Here is a 27,585-nt window from a genome sequence, read left to right on the forward strand (position 1 = left end):
TCACTCATGGAGGAATAAGGGACACTTCGCACCCATAAAACAACAGTATGAATCACAACCCAGCAAATAAATACCCATGAGTCCACATTGAGGATAAACTACTAAGTAAATGATGAGAAGAAAGTGCTAACTTGGGCTGCCAAGATAGCTTAGGACATAAGAGTGCTTGTTGCCGAATCTGACAGCGTGAGTTTGAGCCCCGGACTCACTTATTAAAAGGAAAGCACGAACTCACGAAGGTCGTCCTCTGATCTGCACAGACACACCACAGCATGCATCACCATCCCCAGTACCTCATAAAAAAGTGTAAAATAAGAGGATGGTAACTTTTTCTTATGGAATAATTCTGTTAATAAGCATAGAAATGAGGGTAATAAAAAAATCCCTGTCAGAGTAACATAGTGATTCCTGCAGATCTATGCATGTTAAAATTGACTGGTGAATTTATATTTAAATTGGTCAGTTTTTAAAATTGATTGGGAGCCATAGCACTTATTTAATTTCTTAGCTTACCTTAGCATATATTATTTATAGGTAATAGATAATACAGAATCCTGATTGCTAAACATTATAGTAATGACCTTCTTTTTGGCATTTACCTTATTTTAGTCCTCCCGTCAGGCGTCAGCGAGGAAGAAGGGATCGTCTGTCTCGACATAATTCCATTAGTCAAGATGAAAACTATCACCATCTCCCTTATGCACAGCAGCAAGCAATAGAGGAACCTCGAGCCTTCCACCCTCCGAATGTATCTCCCCGTCTGTTACATCCAGCTGCTCATCCTCCCCAGCAGAATGCAGTCATGGTCGACATACATGATCAGGTACAGTAACAGAATTCCCTGGAAATACCAAGAGTAAAAGTTTGTAGTTTTCAAGGTAATTCATTGATTTTTGTTGTATGTTTCTTTAATTCCTGAAATGTAGCTATTTAGGTTCTCCATTCCTTTTAGTAAAAGAAATTTAACATAATGAGAGACTAACTTGGGCTACATAAGACTTGGGTTTCAAAAAGAAAATGTGAAGGAAGTACATTGTGAAAATTTATATAGCAGATGGGGATCAATACATGTTTGTTTGGGCAGGGTCTCATTTATCCCAAGCTGTCTTTTTTAATATACTATATATGTAAAAAAATGACCTTGAATTTCTGATCCTCTTATCTCTACCCCCCAATGCCATGATTACATGTTTGAGCCACAATGCCTAGTTTATGTGGTGATGGGGTCAAACCCAGGAATTCATAATATGACAAGTACCATACCAACTGAGCTGCCTCTCCAGGCCCTCAAATGTTAATTTTTAAAATAGGTCATGTTTTCTCAAAAGTTTTACTTTTCTTTCCTAAAAGCTCCATCAAGGAACAGTTCCTGTCTCCTACACGGTAACCACGGTGGCGCCCCATGGGATTCCACTCTGCACAGGTCAGCACATCCCTGCTTGCAGTGCACAACAGGTCCCAGGATGCTCTGTGGTCTTCAGTGGACAACACCTCCCTGTCTGTAGTGTGCCTCCTCCAGTAAGTCTGGGCCTTTATTCTCACTCAATCTTACTATTTAAAATAGCATGCCAACTGGGTTTTGTTTATGACTTAAAGTTCAGCAGTCCTCCCTTAGGATGGCTAACAGATACGATTTAAGAACTGTTTTAGTAGGTTCACTTGCAAGTAAAAAGTTTAATTTTACTGTAATAAAAATCTCAGCACAGGGCTGCAGAGATGGCTCAGAGGTTAAGAGCATTAGCTATTCTTCCAGAGATCCTGAGTTCAATTCCCAGCAACCACATGGTGCCTCCCAGGTACCTATAATGAGATTTGGTGCCCCCTATTTCTTCCTATATATAAACAATAATTAATCCTTAATAAAGATTGACTTTAGACTTAGTAATGTGATATTCAGCAGTTGACATTCTTAGCCCTTACTTCAGTGGGCTTCAGTGGGCACTCTTGAGAGCCTGTTTTGTTTTTCACCATGAGAAACCTGTTAATGAAAATGCTATTATCCCAATTTCTATAAACTTAATCTGGAAGGTAAAATTAACTTGCTTAGCGTCATAGAGATAATGAGATTCAGACAGCTAATTTTCCCTCTAACGCTATATATTCTATCTTGTAATATTTTGATTCCAAATATTAGAAAACAATGAAGGTAGTTGTGATCAGGAAAGCGCTTGGGAATACTGAGTATAAATTTAATCCCCTGGCCGGGCGGTGGTGGCACACACCTTTAATCCCAGCACTCGGGAGGCAGAGGCAGGAGGATCTCTGAGTTTGTGGTCTACAAGAGCTAGTTACAGGACAGGACCCAAAAAAGCTATGAAGAAACCCTGTCTCGAAAATAAAAGGAAAAAAAATTAATGCCCTGGTCTGCTCGGGAAGTTAAAGCACACACACATGTGTCAGTGACAGTTTAGCAATTAATTCAGTGACCCAAGCTGGTCCCTGAGGGGCAGAGTGAAGGATTGATGAGATGGTTGTGAGGAAGAGCCCCTTTGCCTGCATAGCACTCCCTCTCCTTCATTTCATTCAATTAGAACAATTATACAATACAACTACACTGTTTACCATTCTTACTGATAGATGCAGAAATATTCGAGTACTTACTATGAGTTTTGGGAGGTGTGGTAATTTGATTCATACCTTTGTCAAGAAAATTGTATATTCTGACATTTTTAAACTAAAAGTAATGCTTTTCCCTTACAGATGCTTCAGGCCTGTTCGGTTCAGCACTTACCAGTACCATATGCTGCGTTCCCACCCCTTATTTCTAGTGATCCATTTCTTATACACCCTCCTCACCTTTCTCCCCACCATCCTCCTCACTTGGCACCGCCAGGCCAGTTTGTCCCTTTCCAGACACAGCAGTCACGATCGGTAGGTACTTCTAGTCATGTTTCTAGTTTTCCTGGGGTGTTTAAGTTTGGTTAATTAGTTTAGTAAGTGTAAGTAATTGCCATTTAAACACTGTGACTTTGGTATTCTTTTTTTTTTTTTTTTTTTTTTGTTTTTTGCTTTTTTCGAGACAGGGTTTCTCTGTGGTTTTGGAGCCTGTCCTGGAACTAGCTCTTGTAGACCAGGCTGGTTTCGAACTCACAGAGATCCTCCTGTCTCTGCCTCCCAAGTGCTAGGATTAAAGGCATGTGCCACCACCGCCCGGCTAACTTTGGTATTCTTAAAGCTCTTAAAGAATTAAAGAAACTTACAGGTAAATAAATTAGTTTAAACATACTTTAGAATTAGCTTGGTTTTTCTTAGTTTAGTATCACTTAACTAAGTGAAATTTTATTGTTTCTGCATATCTGCAGTCTTTCAGGCAGCTCAAAGCAAAGTTCCTACCTAATTGGTTCTAGTTTTTCCCATTTTTTTTTTAAATATTTATTTATTTATCATGTATACAATATTCTGTCTGTGTTTATGCCTGCAGGCCAGAAGAGGGCACCAGACCCCATTACAGATGGTTGTGAGCCACCATGTGGTTGCTGGGAATTGAACTCAGGACCTTTGGAAGAGCAGGCAATGCTCTTAACCTCTGAGCCATCTCTCCAGCCCTAGTTTTTCCCATTTTATATAGTCTATGATTTTTAAGTCTATTGTGTGTGTACATTCTGTAGTTGGTGGTGGGGTGGGCATGGCATGTGTGGAAGTCAGGACAACTCTGGAGTGGTTTTCTTCCACCTTTTATGTGCATTCTAGAACTGAAGTCAGTTTGCCGGCATTGCTCAGTAAGCAACAGCACCTCCTGAGCCATCTCACTGGCCGCTAGCATGTATTTCTCTGAAAAATAGAACCCTTATAATTGTCAGTACTTACTGTTTTAGAAAGGGGGGAGGAGAGATAGGAGAGGCTCTGTGTGTGTGTGTGTGTGTGTCTGTCTGTCTGTCTGTCTGTCTATGTACAGCATCTGTGCAGGTGCCTATAGAAACCAGAAGAGGGCATCAGATCCTCCTGGAGCTGAAGTTTCAGTTTGTTGTGAACCACCCAATGTGGGTGCTGGCTACTGAATTCTGCCTGTCAGAGCAACAACCTCTTAGCCATCTCTGCAGCCCCAAAGAGCTTTCTTCTCCTCCTCTCTCTTCCCCTTCCTTCTTCTCTTCACCTCCTTCTTCTTCCTCCTCCCCTCTCCTCCCTTTTTTCTCTTCGTTTTTTCTTGGCCTGTATGTTTTGTTTTTTGTTTTTTTTTTTTTTTTTGGAACAGAGTCTCCTTTAACCCAAGTTCATGAGACCTTGTATTCTAGAAGCTTGAAACGAGGCCACCTATTTTAAGTTTAAGAAAAACACACTACATGGTATGAAGTACAATGTGCTTTGTAGTCGTTGTTGACTTAGTGTGTCCCAGGCTGTCCTTAGTTTTCCTGTCTTCACCCCAAGTGTTAAGATTATAAGTATATGCAGGGCAGTAGTGGCGCACACCTTTAATCCTAGCACTCGGGAGACAAAGGCAGGTGGATCTCTGTGAGTTTGAGGCCAGCCTGGTCTACAAGAGCTAGTTTCAGGACAGGCTCCAAAGCTGCAGAGAAACCCTGTCTTGAAAAACCAAAAAAGAAAAAAAAAATTATAAGTATATGCTACCATGCCCAGCCACAATATACTTCAAAAATTAAGAATGTCAGTTTTGTAAATAAGAATATTAATTCATATATTATCTAAAAATCACATGTTGATTTGACACCATGACTTTTGTAGTAGAGTGAATTTGTATAGCGTACCCCACTGTTCCTGCTTCTGAATTATACACACACCATATGCTCGTTCATCAGGGAGGCTCAGTGTCTGAGAATTCTCTGTTGATCAGGGTGTTATGACAGCTCAAACTTGAACTTCCGTATAATTGACTTTTTCCCCTCCCATTTTAAAATTTAGAGATCTTAAAGGACGTGTGTACTATAATGGGTCACAGAAATGCTTAATGTATAATTAACACAAACTAAAAATCAAGGTAGGAAACGTGTCCACCTGTTTTTGTTGGTTTGGTTGATTGGTTGGTTTGGTTTTTCAAGGCAGGGTTTCTCTGTAGCATTGGAGCCTGTCCTGGAACTAGCTCTTGTAGACCAGGCTGGCCTCAAACTCACAGAGATCCGCCTGTCTCTGTCTCCCGAGTGCTGGGATTAAAGGTGTGCGCCACCACTGCCCAGCTGTATTTTAGTTTAAGACAACCTTGGCCTTGAAAATATTTTTTTATTGTTTTATTATTTAAAAAAGCATCAGGAGCACATTGATTTCTTTTTTCTCTCCACAGCCTCTACAGAGGATAGAAAATGAAGTGGAACTCTTAGGAGAACATCTTCAAGTGGGCAGTTTTACTTATCCCCCCTCGGCCCATCCCCCAGCATTACCTCCGTCAGCTCCTTTGCAGTTCCTGACACATGATCCTCTGCATCAGGAGGTGTCCTTCGGCGTAGTAAGGCTTTATACGTTGTTACATTCATTTATTTGCTCGAGAGCTTATTTTAGTTGTTTTCAGTGTAACTCTGAAAATGTTCAGAGCTCATGTATTCTGAAAATCACATGTGTGTGTATTTTATCCTTGGCTGTTTTAGCTATATTATCATTAAGGAATTAGTTAATGCCACCTGAATAGTAAGATTTTTAAAAATCAAACAAGTGGCAGTCAGGCCTGGTGGCATAGGCCTATAATCCCAGCACTGAGAAGGTAGAAGCAGGGGGATTGTTTGCAAGTTCAAGGCCATCTTTGTCTGCAAGGCAGGTTCCTGGCCAGTCTAAGCTAGGTAGCCAGACCCTATCTTAAAAAAACAAGTTGGGAAACTGAATGTTCTGGTGCACACCTTTAGTCCCTGCACTTGGGAGGCAGAGGCAGCTGTATCTCTGTGAGTTGGAGGCCAGCCCAGGACAACTAGTGCTATGTAGAGAAACTTTGTCTCAAAAAAACAAAAAACGAAAAACACCAAGTGGGGACTAGTGAGGTAGCTCAGAGGGTAAGAGCACTTGCCATTTAAGTTCAATAAATAAATTATTTGACATTGTTTGCAAACATAGAATGATCATTCTCAACCTTTGTCTCCTACAGCCTTATCCTCCATTCATGCCTCGGAGACTCACAGGGCGCAGTAGATACCGATCCCAGCAGCCAGTACCACCTCCCCCTTACCATCCAAGCTTACTGCCTTATGTGTTGTAAGTTCCTTCTGCTTATTCTCTTGAGAGTCCTTTATGAGTGGCTTCTCTGTGGCATGTGACTTAGTATGTGTCAAAACATGTTAAGTGGTTATGGGGTTACAGATCCAATTAAGGAAGAAACGGGGGAGGAAAAAACCCAAGACAAATTGTTTAGCGAATTATAAGATAGAAAAATTTAAAGTATTTGCCACTTATACAGTTAGGATCACTTTTTAAAGATTTCAATTTGTGCCTTTTGCCTCTTAAGTGTGTATTGTATACCATGTGTGCATGCAGTACTTATAGATGCCAGAGGAGGGCATTGGATCCCTGAAACTGGAGTTAGAGATGGTTGTGAGCAACTATATGGGTAGTGGGAACTGAACCCACATTTTCTGCAAGAACAGCAAATACGCCGGGCGGTGGTGGCGCACGCCTTTAATCCCAGCACTCGGGAGGCAGAGGCAGGCGGATCTCTGTGAGTTCGAGACCAGCCTGGTCTACAAGAGCTAGTTCCAGGACAGGCTCCAAAACCACAGAGAAACCCTGTCTCGAAAAACCAAAAAAAAAAAAAAAAAAGAACAGCAAATACTCTTAACTGCTGAGCCATCTTTTTAGCCCTGGAGTCACTTCAAAACAGACAAAACCCGTTTTTATATTTGTCATGCATGATGTAGGGGAGCACATGCATGCTACTGCTTGTGTGTGAAGGTCAGATGATACCTTGGAAAGGTCTGTTCCTCTACCATGTGAACTCTAGGGATCAAACTCTTGATCAGGAGTGCTGGGAGGACCTTTACTGAACTATCTCTCTTAGGCCCTAGAATCACTTTTGATTATCCAGCTTTGATGGTATTTTTCTTGGAAAAGACAAGAAGTCATTTTTGCATTTTAGAACTATGCTGTTGGGATTAAGTTTACTTGTAATGAACATTGTGGTTTAAATGTGATAGTTTTTTATTTCCTTCTGACATAGCGAGATGTAGTAGACCAAGTCTAGAGTGTTTTGTTAGCATTGTGTCTATGAGAATGGATTCTTCTGTCCTTGGGTGTGCTCATGACCCTCCTGCTCCAGCCACCATGTCAGGAATGGGAATCTGAGTGTGGGGTACACTGTCATCTCAGGAGTCCTGCCCTTAAGTTCAGTGCCAGTACCATGTCAGGCAGGGTTATATAGCACGACCCCATCTCAAAGAAGCAAAAGTTTAAAAAGAAAAGAAAGAGGTTCCTCTGCCTACTGCTTCTCTGGACAACATTTCCCAGAATGAAACACATTACTATTACTGATACCTCATTGACTGGGACTTGGTCACATGTCTATACTTACTTTCTAGAACAAATATCTTAGCTCAAAGGTGATCTTTAAACTACAAGTTATTTTTCTGGTAATTTTAGTTCCCTCACTCCCCCTCTCTTGTCTGTTTGTCTTAAAATAAGGTAATATAACCTCCGAGCTTAGCTGAAAAGTGTTTAATTTAATTTAATTCTTCATTTTCAGATAAATTATAAAATCAGCATCCATTTTGCATTAAAAGACATAAAAAACGGGGCTGGAGAGATGGCTTAGTGGTTAAGAGCACTGGCTGTTCTCCCACAGGACCTGGGTTCGCTTTCCAGCACCCACATGGCAGCTCACAACTGTCTGTAACTTCATGCACCTAAAATAAAGTTAAATAAATTATAAAAAAAGACATAAAAAACTTAATGAAGTTTTGTATTAAATCTATAGATTAATATGGTGGAATAGTGATAACTATTGATTTTTCTAGTCTACTTATATTTTACTGTTTATCCTAGCAGTTTTTTATAGGCCTTACACGTTTTACTAAGTCTATTCCTACATTATTGCATTTATTAAGTGTCAGTATGTGCACGTATGCCTGTGTACACATTGCAGACTTTGGCCCACTTGTGGGAGTCAGTTGGGTTTTCTCTCTCCACCATGTGGGTTCTGGGGATCAAGTTCAGATTATCAGGCTTAAACAGAACTCCTTTACCTGCTGAGCCGTCTCTGGTGGCCTTCACATTTGTCTTGTTGTGCTATTGTAAATGGCTTGTCCTGCTCCTAGTAAAGCCAGTGCCCTTAAAGGGTTGCCGCTAGTAAACACTGACCGTTCTTCATCCATGTAATCTGACCTTTGTCCTCTGCCGTTTGTATTCATGTACTAACATATAAACACTTCCTTGGTGGTTTTCTTTGTAGATCAATGCTTCCAGTACCACCTGCTGTGGGCCCAACTTTCAGCTTTGAATTGGATGTAGAAGATGGAGAAGTAGAAAATTACGAGGTTAGTAGAGGAAGTGTGAATTTATTTAGGGAGTATTGTGTAATGTCCTATACTTTCATATAGGCATTTATTAGATTAACTTTGCATTTTAAGATACAAATGAAATTTATAATTCATAAAATTGTTTAGCATCCCTAGGATTTTCCGTATACCTATTATAGTAAGTAGACTAGTTCTATTCTAGTTCAGTTCCAGAGAGAGAATACAAATGATGAGGAAGTGGTGGGTTTTGATTAGGTGTTCAGAAAAGATTTGTGGAAGCAAAGATGTTTAGAAAGGTGTTCTATTTTATTTTTGCATAAGGTTGAGGGAGCTACATTGTGGTACATAGCATATGGTGTGCAGCTCACGTGGAAGGAGTGTGGACCTGGCGGGTGACTCGTGCCTGCGACGCTGCACTCGTTTGAGGCTTAGCCCAGGGTACATAGTAAAGACCTTGTCTTAAAAAAAGAAAGGGAGAAAATGGAGATTTGAGGCATGATATTGGGATTAGTGCTTAATAGTCTGAGTTGGGAGGACCCTGAGTTCAGGATTAGCCTGAGCTATATGGCAAGACACATGTCTTTGTAAAAAAGGTTAAAGCAGATAAGTAATGAGCCATTAAAAATCCAGGAAGAATGAGATACTAGTGTAAAATCAATAAACATAATTGTAACATCCTAAAGATGCATCAAATGTTTTAAATATGAATTTATGTTAAATACTTGTAAAAACCCAATTCATTCATTAGTCTTTTTTATCTTTCCTTTTCTTTATATACTACTGGGTACAGTTTGGTGTGGGGGAAGTTTCTCATAAGAAAATTTCTTTGAATAATGGTGGAATTAGTATCATTTTACCAGCCTTGAATTAATGGCACCACACCATCCTGAGTCCCTAATGATTTAATAGTGGACACAGTAGGCCTGATGAACACAGAGAAGATCAGATCTTTCAGTGAACAGAAAGTGTAGTGGGCGAAAAATGTACTGAACCAGATAGGTCAGGAATGGAAAGTTAGTTAGATCACATTGGGAATGTCTGTATTTTTGATTGTTTTTATTTCGAGACAGGTTCCCCATGCTGACCTTTAACTTGTTATATAGCCTTGAACTTATGATTATTCCCTCCTCTGCCTTTCAAGTGCTGCTGGAAATGGTCCTACCATGTTTTTACAAGACTTGACATATGAAACCATGATAGCGTTGGATCCTAATTTGGATAAAATACTTGTTTTGAAAATAATTAGTAGTATTTGAACATTAATTGGGTATTGTTAAATTTTTTGACACGATGCCATTATTGTGTATTTTATGGGTATAGATGTTTTGCTTGCGTGTGTGTTTGTGTGCCATGTATGTGCCTGATGCCCTTGGAGTCCAGGAGGGTGTCAGATGGTTGTGAACCCCATGTGGGTACTGGGAATTGAACTAGGATCCTCTGGAGGAGAAGCCAGTGCTCTTAACTGCTGAGCCATTATCTTATTTAGGTTTTCAAATGAAGAGACACCAGGACCATGGCAACTTTTATAAAGAAAAACACTTAATTTGGGTAGCTTACAGTTTAAGATTTAGTCCATTATCATCATGGTGGGGCGTGGTGGTATGTAGGCTGGCATGGTGCTGGAGAAGGAGCTGAGAGTTTTACATCTTGATCAGCAGGTAACAAGAAGCAAATTGAGTTCTACTCTGGGTGTAGCTTGAGCATAGGAGCCTGCCCTACAGTGACACAAGGCCATACCTGTCAACAGTGCCACTCCCTATAGTCTCATAGGGGCCAATTACATTCAAACCACCACAGCCATCTTTTTAGCCCTATTGTGTTCTTTTGAAAAGTCTTATCTTTAATAAGTTATGTAGTAGATGTAATCCACCTCCCTGATGCTCATTTTGCAGGTGTTAAAGTAATTCATACAGTTCAGTCATATCTAAACTTATGTCTTTAAAACTATTGTTTGTGTGTATGTCTGTTTATATGTCTGTCCGGGTGTGTGCCTTTGCCGTGCCGTGAAGTAATTTGTGGGAGTTGGTTCTCCTGTCTTGAGATGAATTAAGCCAAGGTTGTCAGGTTTAGTGGCAAGTGCCTTTACCTGTTGAGTCAGAGACATTTTTATTAGAGCAGCTGATCTGTTGCATATTCATCTCTGTATTGTATTAGAAATGGATCTGTTTTTGGTAAAAAGCATTCCATAATTTTTATGAAATTAATTTTTACTCCCGTGGTGACTGTACCCTTCCTCTCCTGAAAAATACCACTTAAAACAGATCCAGGAGAGATTGACTTCCAGTTCAATGACAGTTCTTTTGGTCATAGAAAGATTTACTGAACGCAAATGTGAAAAATCTTAAAAAGTCAGGGTGCAGTCTCAGAGAAATATGAAAGGAGTCAAGTTAAGGTTGTTATCCGAGGAACCTCACTCAGTTCTAGCCTAAGTAAAGTTTTTTTTTTTTTTTTTTTTTTTTTTTTTATAAAATAAAAGACTTAAGTTATGGACAGAGACTGCACTTTTGTTTCTCAGCTGCTCAGACCCAAATAATCACACAGAAACTATATTAATTACAACACTCTTTGGCCAATGGCTCAGGCGTGTTTCTAGCTAACTCTTACATTTTAAACTAACCCATTTCAGTTATGTTGTATTTTACCATGAGGCTTGTGGTGTGTTACCTTACATCTTACTTCTTCGGCGACTACGTGGCGTCTACCTTCTTTCTCCCTTCATTCAGTTTAATTTTCCCGCCTAGCTATATTCTGCCCTGTCATAGGTCATAGCAGCTTCTTTATTAACTAGTGGAAATAAAACATATTCACAGCATGCAGAGGGGCATCCCACACCAGTAAGTGCTGGGCATGTTGCCCTCACACCAGTAATCCTACCCCTTGAGACCTTGAAACAGGAGTGTTGCCATGAGCTTGGAGCTAACCTGAGCTACATTCTAAGTTCCAAGACAGCTTAGGCTACAAAGAGATCTTGTTTTAAGGGAAAAAAATTAAATTAAAAAAAAAAAAAGAAGTTCCTCCATTGGATGCCAAAGAGATGGCTCAATGGGTAAATGCTCTTGCCACTAAACCTGATGACCTGAGTTCAGTCCCTGGGACCCACCCACCTGGAGCAAAGAGAACTGATCCCCCCACCGCACACACACACTGTCCTCTGACCTCTGCATGTGTGTGCATGTGCACATAGATGAGTCATTAAACTATCATATTACTCCAGATGAAAATCTGTCTCCTTTCCCTTCCCGTAGGCCCTGCTGAACCTGGCAGAACGACTGGGAGAGGCGAAGCCTCGGGGACTGACTAAAGCAGATATCGAACAGCTTCCCTCCTACAGGTTCAACCCTAACAACCACCAGTCGGAGCAGACTTTGTAAGTGTGTTTGTTTCTTAGTCACAATAGCAGGGGTCTTCCGTTAGGAGGTTTAAATACGGAATGGGCTGAAGTTCATCAAGTTCAGCTGTTTAGTGTGTTTAGCATGTTTGTAAAGTTGTACAACCATCACCACAGATGTAGACCGTTTCATTGCTGCACAGAGTGGTTTCTTCTCTCTTGCTAGTAGCTAACTCCCTGTGTCTTCTCAACCCTCCTTCTTCATGCTTTATCTCCTGCCTCTCAATGTCACACGTCTAGACTCCTGTAATACAGTGCTTCTCAACCTCATGTTATGGTGGCCCCCAACCCTATTATTTTCTTGCTACTTCATAACTATAATTTTGCTACTGTTGTGAATTGTAAATATCTAATATGTAGGATATCTGATATGTGACCCCTGTGAAAGGGTTGTTTGATGCACCCCACCCTCCAGAGGTCACAATCCACAGTTTGAAAAAACAGTGCTATAATATCGTGTCTTTAGTCTGCCCAGAAAGTCAACATAGCATAACTTTTTTTCAGGTCCAGGTAGCAGCTTGTATCAACATTCATTTTTATGGCTAAAAATACTCCATGGTATAGATAGATATACTATGTTTATCCCTTCTTTAGTTGATGGACATTTGGGTTGTTTTCACTGAGTTTTTTTTAGATTTATTTTTTGCATGAGTGCTCTGTATGAACACCTGCACACCAGAAGAGGGCATCAGATCCTATTACAGATGGTCGTGAGCCACCATGTGGGTGCTGGGAATTAAACTCAGGACCTCTGGAAGAATAGCTAGTGTTTTAACTGCTAAGCCATCTTTCCAGCCCCCACTGCTTGACTCTTACAAATAATGCTTTATTATATACTATATATATATATATATATATATATATAAAATAAACTTTATATACTCTTAGATCACAAAAATTTACTGTTTTTCCCCTTAATCTAGAATTTTGATCCATTGTTTTTAGATAAATTATTTTTGCATACGTATGTGTTTGTTGTATGTGTGCAGGTACACACGCGTGTGTGTGCCCATAGAGGTCAGAAGTTGACATCAGGTCTTTTCAACCATTCTCCACTTTAAGGCAGGGAATCTCACTGGTTCACTCAACCTCCTTGATTCACTAGCCAGCTTGTCTCAGAGAAAAACGGTTAACACTGAACCGTCTCTCCAGCTCCTTAACCAGAGATGTCTTGACAATCTGTTAGTAAAGAACCCTAAGTAAATCTACCTTAGCATCCTCATTTTCAGGAATAGTGGTAATTTTAAAAAATAAATAATATTTTGATAACCGCGAATGACTTTGTAATTGTGATAGTCATAACAAATAGAAAACCGAAAATGTGCTCTTTTCCAGGTGTGTAGTATGCATGTGTGATTTTGAGTCGAGGCAGCTTCTTAGAGTCTTACCCTGTAACCACGAGTTCCATGCCAAGTGTGTCGATAAATGGCTTAAGGTAAAGTGATCATGAGTACAAAGAAAGTACTTTTCAAGTATTTCTTTGCATACTCTTAATTTATGTGAATAAAATATACATAATTTAAATAGTCCAGTTTGAATTTTTTGTAGAATGTGCTAATTAAGCAGTTTAGTAACTAATAAAGAAATCAGTTAAGGAGAACTGGTGTCTGGTCATACCTGTAATCCTAGCACATGAAGAGAGGCTAAGGCAGGAAAGTGAGATCTGTCTAATGAAGAAGAGAAGGAATGAACAAACTAAATCATGAAATGAAGAGTATGAACTTTTTAGGAAAAACAAAACAAAAACATGGCTTGTGCAAAGCCCTAATGTGTGAAGAGGGAATAGTCAAGGAACCACAAGTCCCTGCAACTGAGGACGAGAGTGAGGGCGTGTGAGGGGAGAGGTGCACAAAGGGAGGACTTAGAATGTGCGCGGTTATTGCAAAGCCATTCTAAAGCCTGCGTGAGTTTAGACTTGATTCTGAAAGCAAGGGGAAGGGTGTGGCTACAGTCGTGTTTTAAAAACCTCATTGGCCACTGTTTAGAGACAGACAGGAATGAGACAGGAAGGATGGTTGTTGAGGGAAGAAGATGGAGTAGGTTAAGGGTGAGCCAGTCATACTATGTTGTGACAATCAGATAACAGGATCGCTCTCTCTGAGCTCCATCCACCGTGAGTGATGGAGTGTAGAGGTAAGACAGTAAATAAGTGATCATTGTGTTTCCCTGTCTGTGGAAGTAGAGAAAAAACTGCTTTAGGAGCCAAGGAAAGGAGTAAGTGGAACCATGTGTGTATGACCTTATCCTGTTTATCCCAACTCTCAAGAGGCAAAGGCAGGTGAATGTCCTTGAGTTGAGGTTAGCCTGATCTACAGGACAAGTTCCAGGATAGCTAGAGCTACAAAATAAACCCTGCTTCAAAAAAAAAAGTGAAGGAAGGCTAGGGCCATGCTCTTGGGATATTCCTACTGTCCTAGCACTCAGGAGGAGGTAGGAACGGGAGAATGAGAAGTTCAGTGCCCAAAGTCCTGTTTCAAAAAAAGATCTAGGTTAGTGTGTTTGACACCTTGGATTTAATCCCCAGCTCCACCTATGTTGTTCTTGCGGTGGGGTTGGAGGGGAGGCGGAGCAAGGTTTTGATTTTAAGTTATTTACTAAGTTTTTCCAGACTAGAGATAGATAGCAAGTCTTGTTTACGAGTTTAACAAAGTCAATCTTGAGATTTGTGTAGGTTGTCTTGCTTTGTTTTGTTTTTTATTGTGTTTTATTTTTAAAAAAGGGTCTCATGTAGCTTAGGCTGGCTTGAAACTCTTAATCCTCCTGCCTCTACCTACAAGTGTTAGGATAGCAGGTTTGCACAGCCACCCTGGTTTAGAATTGGTTTGTTTTTAAGGGATCAGAATATAAAGATCTTACGGGATTATCGGTAGACCTGGGTACTTCACTAGTGAGTATGAGATGCAACTCCAGTGAGCTTCCTCTTGTTTTTCAGGGAAATCGTACTTGCCCAATTTGCCGAGCTGATGCTTCAGAAGTACATCGGGATTCAGAGTGACCAGCCTACGAGCACAGATTTAGTTTGGGTGTTCCTCATCACGTGTATATATGGACTATCCATTGAACTTAACCTGTGTGGCTTCCAGCCCTCCCTTTACCAAAAGGGTCAATGGACCTTTCTTTGCACTGTGTGACTTAATCAACTATAAAAGCTTACAATTAGTCTTCACAATTATGGGATTGTTATACTAACTGTGTGATTGGAACTCCAAAGATCTTTTCTTTAGCTTAATTTCGTGTGTGCACTAACATTCCCTGGTTTTTGTGTGATCATTCCGAGTGTTGCTGCAAGATTACAGTGGACGTGATCTTTTAGCATGTGCTTTTATAAAAAGTGGTAGCTCCAGATGATATAGCAATCTACCTTATATAGAGCCTTCAGAAACTGTGAGTGGAAATGAGTGCAGCGTGTGGACTGTGTGAGAGAGTGTGTGCAACTACACGTGTGGGGGCATGGTAGCTACTGCGTGTGTGAGATCCTATATACCAGCATGTACCAAGAATGTGTGTGTAGTTTTAATTATGCTGCAATGTATAATCTGGTGTGTTATTTAAACAGCACTAGTACTGTACACTGGTTTTCCCCTTGTGTTTGCTGTTGCACACTGATTGCTAAGGGTGCATCAATTCTAAGCATTGAATACTCCGTCCCCTTCCCTCCCAAGGAATGGAATGAGAAAAGCCTTCTTCGTTTGCTTCAGGCAGCTGTCCCCTTCTCTTCCTCTGTGATCCTAAGTGGGTCACTTAAGAAAAAATGTCAGATTCTCACTCCATGACCTGATTTTTTTTTCTTCAATTCTGTTGTAAAAGAAACTTTTAAGTCTCCAACTTGCTATTTCCAAAAAGAAGGTGCAATATCACGATCCTCATTAGCAATATCGGCATTTCAGTCGGAGATCTGAGTGTTACTGCTTCTTGTTTCTCCTTTACATTTCCAGTAGCGTTTTACGGAAAGGACCTGTGATTTTATTCATGTGTAGATTTGTAGTCTGTTTCGAAGATGTTTGAGTAATATATTTTTAAGAACACCACTGGTCCCATAAGTATCGCCTTCTTGACTTCCCGTAGAACAAAATCTGTTATCTAACTCAGCCTGGTTTCTGGTGTGTGTTCTTCGCTCAGGCCTCCATGGGTAACTAAATTGTTTTAAGAGAGCTATTTCTGTTAGTGTTAATTGAATTCCCACACTCTGGTCCTGAAGTTCTCTAGTTCTTTCCTCAGTAAACATTCTCGTCGAAACCTTTGTTTCAGGATGATCGAGTGCTGTGACAGCTCCCTTCTTAGGTCTGGTTTGCTTTGATGTCTTACTCTTTCTCTTTTATGTCAGAATGAGAAAAAGCTTAATACAACAGGTGCCCAGAATACTTGCAGAGTAAATGAAGATTGGATTTTGTATAAAAAATAATAATGCTGTCAAACAGGAATTGACCTTTATTTAATCGGAAATGATACATAGCCGTGTAAAACAAGACAGTTTGATTGACCATAAATCAGATGGTTGGAAGTCACTTTTCAGCAATTGGATTCCTTCCTCCTTCTCTCAGTGTGCTCAGCCTTGTCTGCCTCTTTGTGAGTTCTCGGCTTCTGTCTGCAGCCACGCATGCTGCAGCCTTCCGGTCACAACTGTGACACTTTGCTGCCAACCTCACTCAACTCGCAATTGGCACTGGGCCTTTTTTTTTACTCTGACAGGGAGAGTGTTCAACTACTTGCTACTGCCGTGTTCCTTACCCTCCCTTGAAGTCTCTAAGCTCACCACAGCCTAGAGTTCAGGAAAGTCAATCCACACAGAAGCACAATTTTGTCTTCTTCAGACACTGTTGCCTCTCTAGTCAGACAATAGGATTTGACTATTTTCTGTTTGCCCTAGACTAAGTGTGTCAGAAATACACTGAAACAGTGGTGAATGCACGTGTTACTTTTAAATCGTTAGGATACCCCTCCCGTTCCTAATGATGAAAAGGTGTGTTAAAGTCAAAATTAATGGCTTATAATAGTCATCTCCAAATCACATGCAGTTTAATCTTTATTTTTTAATTTAAAGAAATCATGTTTAAAATGACAAAAGTCCATATTATATATACACTTTTATATAGCTGCAAAAACTTTATACCTGTCCAGCTCTCACATGACTGCTCCACTCGGTGTTTGTGTTATTGATGCACATAAGTGAAGCACTTTCCTCGTTTATACAGAGATACTGACTACCAAGGCACACTGTGCTAAGACCGGAAAGCAGCCTTTCTTTATTCTGTCGATATTTGCCATGACGTTCCCTTTCCAGTAGATTTTTTTTTTAATAGAAGTAGTTGGCAATTTAGGAGGCAGCAGGTCTGTCCTGGTAAAATTGTGTTTTGCAGTTATGACTGCTGTCTCCATGGGGTGTCTTCTCTTAGCACAGAACTGTTAGAGAAGGATCAGACTTTTGTTCATGGTGTGGTTGGTGTATTTTAGGAGCAGACCTGGCGTGATCTCTGAGTGACCATGGTGGGCATCTTTGTGGCCAGAAAATGAGAAAAGTGCGGTTGGCTTCTGCCTGACCGTCATCTCTGGGAGATGCACTGGGTGGCAGATGGATGTTGGTAGCCTTCATCCTCTTCTTCCTAGAACAATGTTGGCTTTACCATCTTAACTCAGCTGTGGAGTTTTGTTGTTGGTTGGTTGGTTGGTTGGTTGGTAGGTTTTAGACTTGGGGTTTGGGCTTTTTGATTTGTATGGGGTTTTGTTTTTTTTTTTTTTGCATGAATCACCATATTTTGTATTTTCAACTCCAACCTCAACAAAACAACTCAAGGCCTCTAAGTATCAAGATACCATACTAATATTTTCCTGTCCTGAATTTTTTTTTAGCAGAATCTGAAATTGTGAGAGCATATTAGATTTTCTACACTCCCTGAACTTTAATTTGCTAGAATTCTTAATTTGGGCCTCTTGTGGTAATTTCCAGTGTGATCTGCCTGCCAGCTTCCGAGAACACTTTCACAGTATCTCTGGGCCTTGTCGAGTCTGCTCCCCATAGTGCATCTGGTTACCTCATGTTGCTGTTTGTTTAATATTATGAAAACTCACGGGGTGTTTGTTGGAATCATTTGCTGAGTCATTTCCTCAAATCATATTCCATTGTATCAGTTAACATATAGTTTTAAATGTATGTATTATAAATATCTGTAACCAAATCATTTGAAGGCTTGATAAATTTTTAACAAAGTTTGTACATTTTTTATGAAAGTTACTAGTAATGCTTTACTAAGTAGTGCAATGAATTTTTATTTTTAATCCCTGTGCCCAATTTTGGAGTTGAGAGGGTTGTTGGTAATAAATGTATGATGTACACTTAAAATATCTGTTGTGTTTCATGTTAGGTATGTTTTAGGAGCTGTGTTTACAAAGGGGGGTGTGTGATAGGATGCAGCAAGGTGGTAGAGCCGGCTTGGTGCTCACCGCTGAGCTTGGTCTTTAAAGTGTAGTCTTGGTGTTGGTTTAAACTACTGGAGTTACAAAATGAGCATGGTAACATAGGTATCTACTTGTTTCCTTAAAAGACCAAGCAATCAGCAGAAAATGTAGCCACACGTGGGTGCATGCGTATCTAACCAGCTGCAGGTATAGGAAACCTAACCATCTCTTCTCTGTGTCTCTGTGCAGCACCCTACCCCATGAACCATAAGATACAGAAAATAGCCGGTGTAACTGGGAAAGCAAGTGTACATTAGGGACAGTTTACAACCAAGTTACTGTGAGCGTAACGAGGGGAAAGGACCCCCTGTTCATTGTCATACATGGAGACTTAAAATGTAAGAAATCTGCTGACCGATTTACTTGAGCAGGTGTCTGATACCCCACCAGCAAAAGTATTCAGAAATCCTGAGTTATAAGCCATAACCTGAAAAAAATGGCTGTTCTAAAAAGCCATGGGTTCCTCAACAAATATTCTTTCAATAGGAGTAGAAGTATCGGTGCTGATGCTCTAAGGGCCTCGCCTTTGCCAAGTGTTTACAGTGCTCTCCTGAGTTGGCTTTGGTGATATCACAGGCATCTCAAATGTGCCCGCAGACATCACTGGCTACAATGTTTAACAGAGCAGAAGCTTCTCTTTACACTACAGAGTAAGATTTCTGAAAGGTGTGGTCAGGTCACACCTGTCTGAAGTGTAGTCGTGTAAGACAGTTTAGTGGCCATGTGTGAAAGCAGAAGAATTGGCCAGGCAGAGTGCTTCCTTAGTCCTGGCTTCAGTCCCCGACTGGAAGAAAAAAAATGTTATTCAACCCAGCATACATCCTTTCGGTATATATGCCGTTGACCCCAGCACTTGAGGCCAGCCTGATTTCCAGGTCAGACTCCAAAGCAACAGAAAAAAAAAAAAATCTTTTGTATTTTCTCAGATCCTGTATATATAAAAGCACATCTAATTTAAATTGGCCACTTTGTAAATATTCAGTAAGCCATGGAAGTGGCTACCATACTAGATGACTCAGATCTAGACCACTGTGCTGTATCATCTGGTTTCCCAGGAACTGCAAGTTAAGACAGGTAGTGTTTGCTTGTAATCCTGACACATGCTGGAAGGTTTAAGGTTGTATTTAGGGGATGCACTTTAAATGGACCTTACTCTCCTGGCCTCAACGTCTTTTGTGTGTATGTGCACAGAGGACAACTTTGGATGTTACTCGGTGTTCCTCTTGTTCTTTGAGACAGGGTCTCTCACTGGCCTGGAGCTTGCTGAGCAGGCTAGGCTGACTGACCTGTGAGCCCCAGAGGTCCTTTTGCCTCCTCCTCCTTAGCACTGGGATTACAAGTGTGTGCCACCATTCCCAGCTCTGTTTTTGTTTTGTTTTAATGTGGGTTCTGGGAATCAGACTTTGGGTCCTTGTGTTGCAACACTTAACTGACTGGCTATCTCCCCTTGCTGTTAACAGAGTAAATAATATTTATTGTTAGACAATTTTATACATGTAAACAATGTATATTGGTCATATGCATTCCCAGTTTGCCCCTCCCATCCCCCCAGGCATCTTCAACATGTCTCTGGTCCCCATTTTTGTAACTGTGATAGCTGTTCTTGGTTGTCATCTTGACTGCATCTGCAGTTTACAAACCCAAACATCTGTGTACACCTGTGTGGGATTTTCTTCTTGATTATGTCACTTGAAGTAGGAAAAACCACTTTCAATCCATATCTTTTGAAGTGGGAAGATAAACCTTTAATCTGGGCCATGCCTTTTGTTGGCAAGCCTGTATAAAGGACATAGAAGAAGAACGTTCTTGCTCTGGATGACAAGTCCATTCCTTCACTGGATCAAAGCCTACTACTTTGAGATTCCAGTGTATACTGAAGACCAGCTGAGACATCCAACCTCGTGTATTGAAGAAACTCCTGGATTCTTTGACCTTCCGTTTTGGGTAGACAGCCACTGTTGGACTAGCTGGACCACAGCCTGTAAAGCATTCTAATAAATTGCCTTAATATCTTTTCTACAAATTCTGTTTCTCTAGAGAACCCTGACTGATAGCACTCATTGAGTCCAATTAGTTGCTGCCTGTTGGAATATTGACCAATCTTGGCTTGGTTTTTGTACAGGTAACCATGACTGCAGTGAGTTCTGCCATGTCCTGTCCAGAAGACAGCATTTCTCAGTAACTGTTACATTCTTCTTCTTCCTCATTCTGAGCCTTTGGGAAGAGAAGGGTGCAGAATCAAACTTCTAAGTTTTATCATTCTTAAATTATAGTCAGATTAAAAAGCACTTCACTTTGAATAGCTAATTTGTTATGGTGTAAAGATTCGCTTGAAAAGCAGGTTTAGTTGCTATGAACAATACGCTGCCCTGGTACAATTCAGGAACCAAGTTCCTAGGCCTGGGACTATAGCTCGGGTGGTAGGGAACCTGGCTAGCATCACACAGACTGAGTATGGTGGCACCTGTCTACAGTCCCAGCACTTGGAAGCAAGAGGACGAGGGGTTCGGGATAGCCTTGACTATATATGATGAGTTCAAACTGTATCAAAAGATCCCAGCCATGTTTGCTTAACGCCTTTAGAATCCTCAACTATTTAAATAGATATGTGAGAGAAATAAATAGTGGTCAGGGCTAGAGAGATGATTCTGCTCTTACAAGAGGTTGTTGCTTTTGCCAGGAGGCCTGGGTTTGGCTCACTCATCCAGCAGCTCACAAATGTCTTAATTCCAGCTCCACGGCATCCAGTACCCTCTTCTGTCCTCTGCCATCTACACTCTGTGCTCACACACACACAGAGATCAAATTGGGTTTTGTATTTTGGTTTTTGTTTTTATCTGAGCAGCCCTAACATTGGCCATTCTGAAGAACCTGAGGGTGGTTAGCTTTTAACCCACCTGCAGATGATGGACTGGATTCTTTTTGATTTTTCGAGACAGGGTTTCTCCGTAGCTTTTGGTTCCTGTCCTGGAACTAGCTCTTGTAGACCAGGCTGGCCTCGAACTCCCAGAGATCCGCCTGCCTCTGCCTCCCGAGTGCTGGGATTAAAGGCGTGCGCCACCACCGCCCGGCTTGGACTGGATTCTTATTAAGATTACAGTACAGTGTACGCACACCTAACCTCTTGTATGGTTCTCTGCTTCCCAAAATAGCAGGAAATTCAGGAATAAAAGTCTAGTAGCTTCATGGTCTAGCACTTGGTTAGCATGTTCAATTTCCTGAGATGGATCACCAGCACCACCAAAATGTAAAACCATATCAAGCCTTTGGTTCTTGGCCTACATATGAAAATAAGGTAAGATGATATGGTGGTTGTAAGTGGAAATAGAACTTAAACATTATAGTTGTCTCTGCTGATTTTGGATACTAATAGCACATTGCTGCTACATCAATGAAACCGTCCTGCCAAAATTGAGCTAGCCTAACAAAAGAGAAATGTATTATTATCTTTCACAAGTGAGCCTTAGAAAGCCCTAGTGTGGTCACTGACACAGATGGAAATGGATTGGCTATGCTAGTTTCAGAAGCCCAAAAGGAAATGGGTTTCTAGGTCCCAAATGCCAAATTCTGCTTGGGGAAGACAAGCCAGAAAGAAAAAAAAATCACTTGACCCTAGGCCTTCTGAGGCAGTCTGGGCAGTATAGAGTATAACAGGGTACCCCCATCTCATTAAAAAGCATTGAGGTAGTTTCCAACAGGTATAAAAAGTGCTTACAGCGCTACAACCTGAGATTGATACCCAAATCCAGTAAAAAGAGAATCAGCCCCACAAAGTTGTCTGACCGCATATGTGCCTGTGCATATGTATGCACAGATAATATACATAATAAAGTAATTGAAAATAATTGGATGTTTGGGTGTGGTAGTACATGCCTATAATTCCAGCACCCATAATCATTTCAGTAGGATTATAAATTGAAGAGGCAGCCTGGCCTACGCAGACAAACCCTGTGTCAAATCAGTAGGTGCAAAAGCCTTTAATCCCAGCACTCATGCGAGCCTGGTCTACCTAGTAAGTTCTAGACCAGCCAGGGCTTCGAAGTGAGACCCTGTCAAAAAGACAAAAATCAAAATTGGGGGGCAGACCTGCTGCTGCAGTGTCAAGCAAGTGGCTGAATGGTTTTAGAAAATGGCATAATGCAGGACTCAACAGACTAGGTTTAATGCAAGGTGTGGAGGAAGCCATAAGACGGCTTCCCGAGGACCTTTATAATAACAATATTTTGAATTAAGAGAGCCCTGGACCTGACCACGAGGCATCAGATCTTGCCTAAGGAGCAGTGGACTAAATATGAGGAGGACAAATTCTACCTTGAACCCTCTCTGAAAGAGTTACTGGGAGAAGGATGGGCAAAGAAGTAATCGCAGTTGAGATCTGTGGCTGTGCCTGATCTCAGGCATATTTTTATGAAGTTGTTTCAGCCTGAATTAACTTAAGAATTAATTAAGGCAGAGGCCTTGCTTTAAATAAATGTCTATTGTAACATTTATTTAAATGTTATTTTAAATAAATATTTAAAAAGTAATAAAAATAGGTTCCACTCACCCACGAGCACTGTTAGAAATGACCAAGATGAAAGCAAATAAATTCACCTTGTCTTAAACCATAACAGGTACATAGCACAACGCCTAAAGCAGTCCTAAAGGCCTCAGAGACAGCTCTGGCTAACACTGCTCTTGTGAGGATGTAGGTGTGATTGTCAGCATCCACATGGGGCTCCTTACCATCTGTAACTTCAGTTCCAGAGGATCTGACATCCTGATTTGGCCTCCATAGCACCAAGCACACACATGGTGCTCAGACATGCAAGGAAGGAAAGTACTTACAAGTAAAAATATTTTTCCTTTCATTCTAAGGTATTTGTGCTTCAATTTAAAAATATGAGAACACTCCAGCCATGGAAATAGGTAGGCTTAACTGCATGTAGGTCTTCACCTCTCCCTCCGTTGCTCCAAATCCAATCTCATCCCTATCTCTGTAGCGGACTATAACAGGGCCCCAGGTCTTAGCACAACTCACTCCATTCAGGCCATAAAACTCAGCATATAGACGGCTTCACCTACCAAATGAGAGCGAAGACCTAATCCATCAAAGTCACAGTTCTTGGAAAGTCTTTAAAGGTACTAACCTTTGCTTTTTGGCTTCTGTAGTTCTCCTGGATAACTGTTCTTGATAACTAAAGCGTATCAACCCAGAATATACTTTTCTGTGCTTAAAAGCTCACCCTGAGAAAGGTTTGGTGCCACACTGGGATCTCAAACACCAGTGTAGTTGCCAGCTGGCCAATAAAGACTTTCTATTGGCTTAACCCATGCCTGAGTAGTCGTCTCTGGTGGGTATTTCTGAAGGCCCCAGTGAGATCCTCAAAGACCAGAATTTGAGACACTAGGAGTCTCAGATCTCAGAGCGGGGAAGTGTGGTGGTCAAGGAGCCTCTGGGGTGCACAACCTGCCATGTTGCAGGTCCTGGCACCTCCTTTGACCAATTGCTGCCTAACACTTCACCCTAAAAGGAAACGAATTAGAAACTCATCTGGTCTGTTGCCTCTGGAGGTAAGTCTGGTTTGGACACATACGCAGCAGCTAACGCAGTTTTGGGGATCCATGTGGAATGTCACTGGATTCCCTGTCTCAGGTATATGAATGTGTGGTGGCCACCCCCACTTATCTTTACTGTGTGTCTGTCAGTTCCACCCCCTGGCTTAAGACCTATGCCCCCTCCTGTTGTGGCACTACACTCCTTTGGCTCTACTGGGTCACCCCAAGAACTCCCCACTCCCAACAAAAAGCTCTCGCCCGCCCCACTCCTGGAGCGCATCCTGCTCACAGTCAAGCCCAGGTCAGCCCTGTGTGGAGGTAGGGAAGGGCTCCCTCCCATCCAGGTCCCCTGCCAGCTTAATGTGCACACAGGGAGGGGCTATTCACTCCTACCTGCACTAAGCAACCCCAGAGAAGGGGGGAAGTTCCCATATGCCATGCCCAGGAAGAAAAGAGAACGTTTTACTCTTTCTTTCATGACTTATGCCTTCTTTTCAACCAGTGATCTTTAAAACCCACTATTCTCTGAAGAAGAAAAAAAACTGACAAAACTCCTTAGAGTCCAACAAAGAGAAGATAGACCTCCTTCCTTTGCTTTGGGCACCCTGAATCCCCTATAGGGAGGGATTTACCCACTATGAGATGATGTTTGGAAGAGCTCCCCCTGCTTCCCAGGCTCAGGGAACAGCAGTTGGCAGACCTCGCTAACCGTTCCTTTCTCAGGTCACCACAGGCCCTCCAGTCCTCCATATGGGCTTTTCACCAGGCTCTCTGAGAGACCCGGCTATTCACCGGGCTATCTGAGAGACCGGGCTGACCTCTGAGTCCATCACCAGCTTCTGCTGGTTTGAGTCCACTGCTGGTTTGAGTCCACTGAGACCATCTGGGCCAAGCAGGTAGCCAAAGGGGACACTGGAACCAGCTTGGAGAAGACCCTACCAGGAGATTCTCTCCTCTCCATTCCCACGGATCCACGACATGCGGGTCAGGAAGCCGAAGCCACAGTCCTTAGTCAGATGGACTCTCCCCCAGACTATGGACCCACTAAATTAAGATTTTATCAGGCCCCTGGCCCTTCCACCTCCCCTCCACATATTACATTTGGTATGAATATAGGGTCTATCAATACCCACCACCCTTAGGTCCAGTCCTGGGTACTGAGGAAGACAGATACAGGGAAGGTATTAGCTAGTGTGGCTATAGACCAGCGACCTATATCCATCTTGACCTATACTTACTGACCGCCACATTGTGTAGTTGTTTTGGAGAAAGGAAAGAAATTGAAGTTTATCTTTTGAGTTAAAAATACAGAGCTGATATATGCCCTATGGCTGGGCCACCTACTTAGTTCATCATTCCCAGTTGTAATCAGCAGGGCTTGTTGGTTACAGTCAGACACCCAGCCCCTGTACTCATCGTGACCAGGAGCAGCCCAAATCAACATTGCAGGGCTTAAACCAGGGGCTAGAATGTGTCTAATATCCAAAACCTTTAATCTAGGCACTTTCCTTATTCTCATGCCTGCCATTCTACCTTAGGTTAATTCATTTGGATAATAGCACTACTACTGAGCCCTTGAGACTACTTGGTGGGCAAGTACTAATAGTTTAACTAAATGTGCTTCCTCTGATACTTTATATAATAAGGACACTGGTCTAAAAAAAAAGCTGTTCTAGAATAACTCTCCCCCCCATAAGAAGTCCTATTAAGCTTGGGGGCTATTCAGCTGGCTGCTGCCCTTCTCATACAGGCAGAGACAACCGCTCACCTGGATTCCTCCCTTCCAAATAAATCTCTTGAAAGACTTTTGGGTGAAGACATTTTGCCAGGGCAGAACAGAATCTCCCTGGGAAACTCTCTTTGCTGAATGGAGCAGAAAAGCAATGGATACCTCTGCTGGGAAGCTCCTTAGGGGAGCAGAGCAGAAGTAACAACTTTTCCCCAGACCCAGAGCCGATTGCTACATCTTTGCAGAGGTGTGTGTCTTTGTGTCCCCCCACCTCCAATAATAGAGGAGTAATGACTTGGGTGTGAGTTGACCATCCCCCACCAGAACCCAGCATCAGGTACAACCTGACTTCTCAACAAGTCAGTACCCTTTCTCCTCACAGCTGTAGGTATCCAAGATAACTTAACTCCTACACAGCTGTAGGTATTGCCTGACTTCCAACAGTCATGGTACCCTTCCCTCCAGAACTGTAACACTTGCATTAACCACATGCTCAGTCATAAAGCAATAAATTAGATATAAAATTTTAGACTCACAAAAAAATACTGTAACTAATTCTTGCTTGATACCTATTTTGTTATATGTAATTTTACTATGTTAAGGTTAAAAGCCTTCCTTTTTATTTAGACAGAAAAGGGAAGATGATGTGGGATTCCCCTCTATATGCTGTGAATATGTTTTATTACCATTGGTTAATAAAGAAGCTGCTTTGGCCCATGGCAGGGGAGAATAAAGCCAGGCAGGAAATGTTGTGAGACAATGGTCTTTTATCCTGTCACTTACATTATTTTTAATAAAACGCTGATTGGCCAGTAGCCAGTATAGTATAGGCGAGGCAAACATGCAGGAAGTATAGGTGGGACAATGAGACAGGAGAATTCTGGGAAGAGGAAAAGTCAGTCTGAAGTCGTCACCCAGAGACAGAGGAAGCCAGAAACAGAGCAAGCAAGATGTGACTGCCTCACTAAAAAAAGTACCAAGCCATGTGGCTAACACAGACAAGAATGATGGGCTAATATAAGTTATAAGAGTTAATAAGAAGCTTCAGCTAATGGGCTCTGTGTGTTTCTTTGGGACTGAATGACTGTAGGACTGGGTAGGAAAGAAGCCCCTGTCAACAGGGAAATCTGAACAGAGATATATAGAGAGAGAGTAGATGGAGTTAAGAAGATGCGTGTAGCTGCTGAACGAGAAAGATGCCAGAACCTTACCGGAAAACCATGAGCCTCATGGTAAAATAATAGAAATGGATTAATTTCAGATATAAGATCTAGCTAGAAATATGCCTGAACCATTGGCCAAACAGTCTTATAATTAATATAGTTTCTGTGTGATTATTTGGGTCTGGGAGGCTAGGAAACAAAGTGCAATCTCCATTTACAGATACAAGAAAACTGAAATATCACCACACATCCTATTTGACCACCATGGATTAAAACTAGATAAAAACTAGATATCAACACACACACAAAAAAAAAAAAACAACAGAAAGTTTACAAACTCATGGAAACTGGACAAACTCACTACTGAATGAAAAACGGATCAAGATAGAAATTAAGAAAGAAATAAAAAAACTTTCTAGAATTGAATGAAAATGAAATGACAGCAAACCCACACTTATGGGCTATTGTTCAGTATGACTTTAACTCTGTGAAGGTGGGCTACACTTGTTTGCGCTGGATCTGTTTCACCTTGCCTGCCTAAGTCACCTGATTGGTCTAATAAAAACTAAATAGCCAATAGCTAGGTAGGAGAGGGATAGATGGGGCTGGTGTGCCGAGAGATGAAGTAAGAGAAGAGAGAAAGAACAAAGAGAATGAGCAGGAAAGAGAGGGACACACCCGGGACGGGACCAGAAGCCAAGTAGCCATCAGCCAGCCATGGAGACAGCAGGAAAATAAGATATGCAAAAGGAAAGAAAGGTAAAAAGCCCCGAGGCAAAAGTAGATGAAGAGAAACAGGATAACTTAAGTTATAAGAGCTAGCAAGACATAAGAGCTAAGGCCAAGCACTCATAACTAAAGAGAAGCCTTCACGTCATGATTTGGGAGCTGGTTGGTCTAAAAGAAAAGTCTGTCACAATGGGACATGATGAA

The 27,585-nt window shown here is 41.4% G+C and overlaps 1 protein-coding gene across 9 annotated transcripts in view; it reads left to right on the top strand.

Moving 5' to 3' along the window:
* The window catches only part of Rnf38 (ring finger protein 38), a 91,569-nt gene extending 73,463 nt beyond the window's left edge, over positions 1–18,106 (top strand). For 7 of the 9 annotated variants that reach the window (XM_041667453.1, XM_041667456.1, XM_041667463.1 and 4 more), the window contains 9 exons: positions 610–823; positions 1,351–1,518; positions 2,701–2,871; positions 5,234–5,395; positions 6,023–6,129; positions 8,315–8,399; positions 11,627–11,748; positions 13,105–13,204; positions 14,702–18,106. In XM_041667453.1, coding sequence (XP_041523387.1) covers positions 610–823; positions 1,351–1,518; positions 2,701–2,871; positions 5,234–5,395; positions 6,023–6,129; positions 8,315–8,399; positions 11,627–11,748; positions 13,105–13,204; positions 14,702–14,764 — 1,192 coding nt within the window. In that variant the 3' untranslated portion in view covers positions 14,765–18,106. The remainder of the gene's footprint in view (positions 1–609; positions 824–1,350; positions 1,519–2,700; positions 2,872–5,233; positions 5,396–6,022; positions 6,130–8,314; positions 8,400–11,626; positions 11,749–13,104; positions 13,205–14,701) is intronic. The other 2 variants (XM_041667462.1, XM_041667457.1) reach the window with 2 other exon arrangements.
* Positions 18,107–27,585: the final 9,479 nt, after the last annotated feature.

This window comes from Microtus oregoni, unplaced genomic scaffold (genome assembly GCF_018167655.1).
Source record: "Microtus oregoni isolate MIOR12 unplaced genomic scaffold, Mior012 000017F_ref0000208, whole genome shotgun sequence".
Lineage (NCBI taxonomy): Eukaryota > Metazoa > Chordata > Mammalia > Rodentia > Cricetidae > Microtus > Microtus oregoni.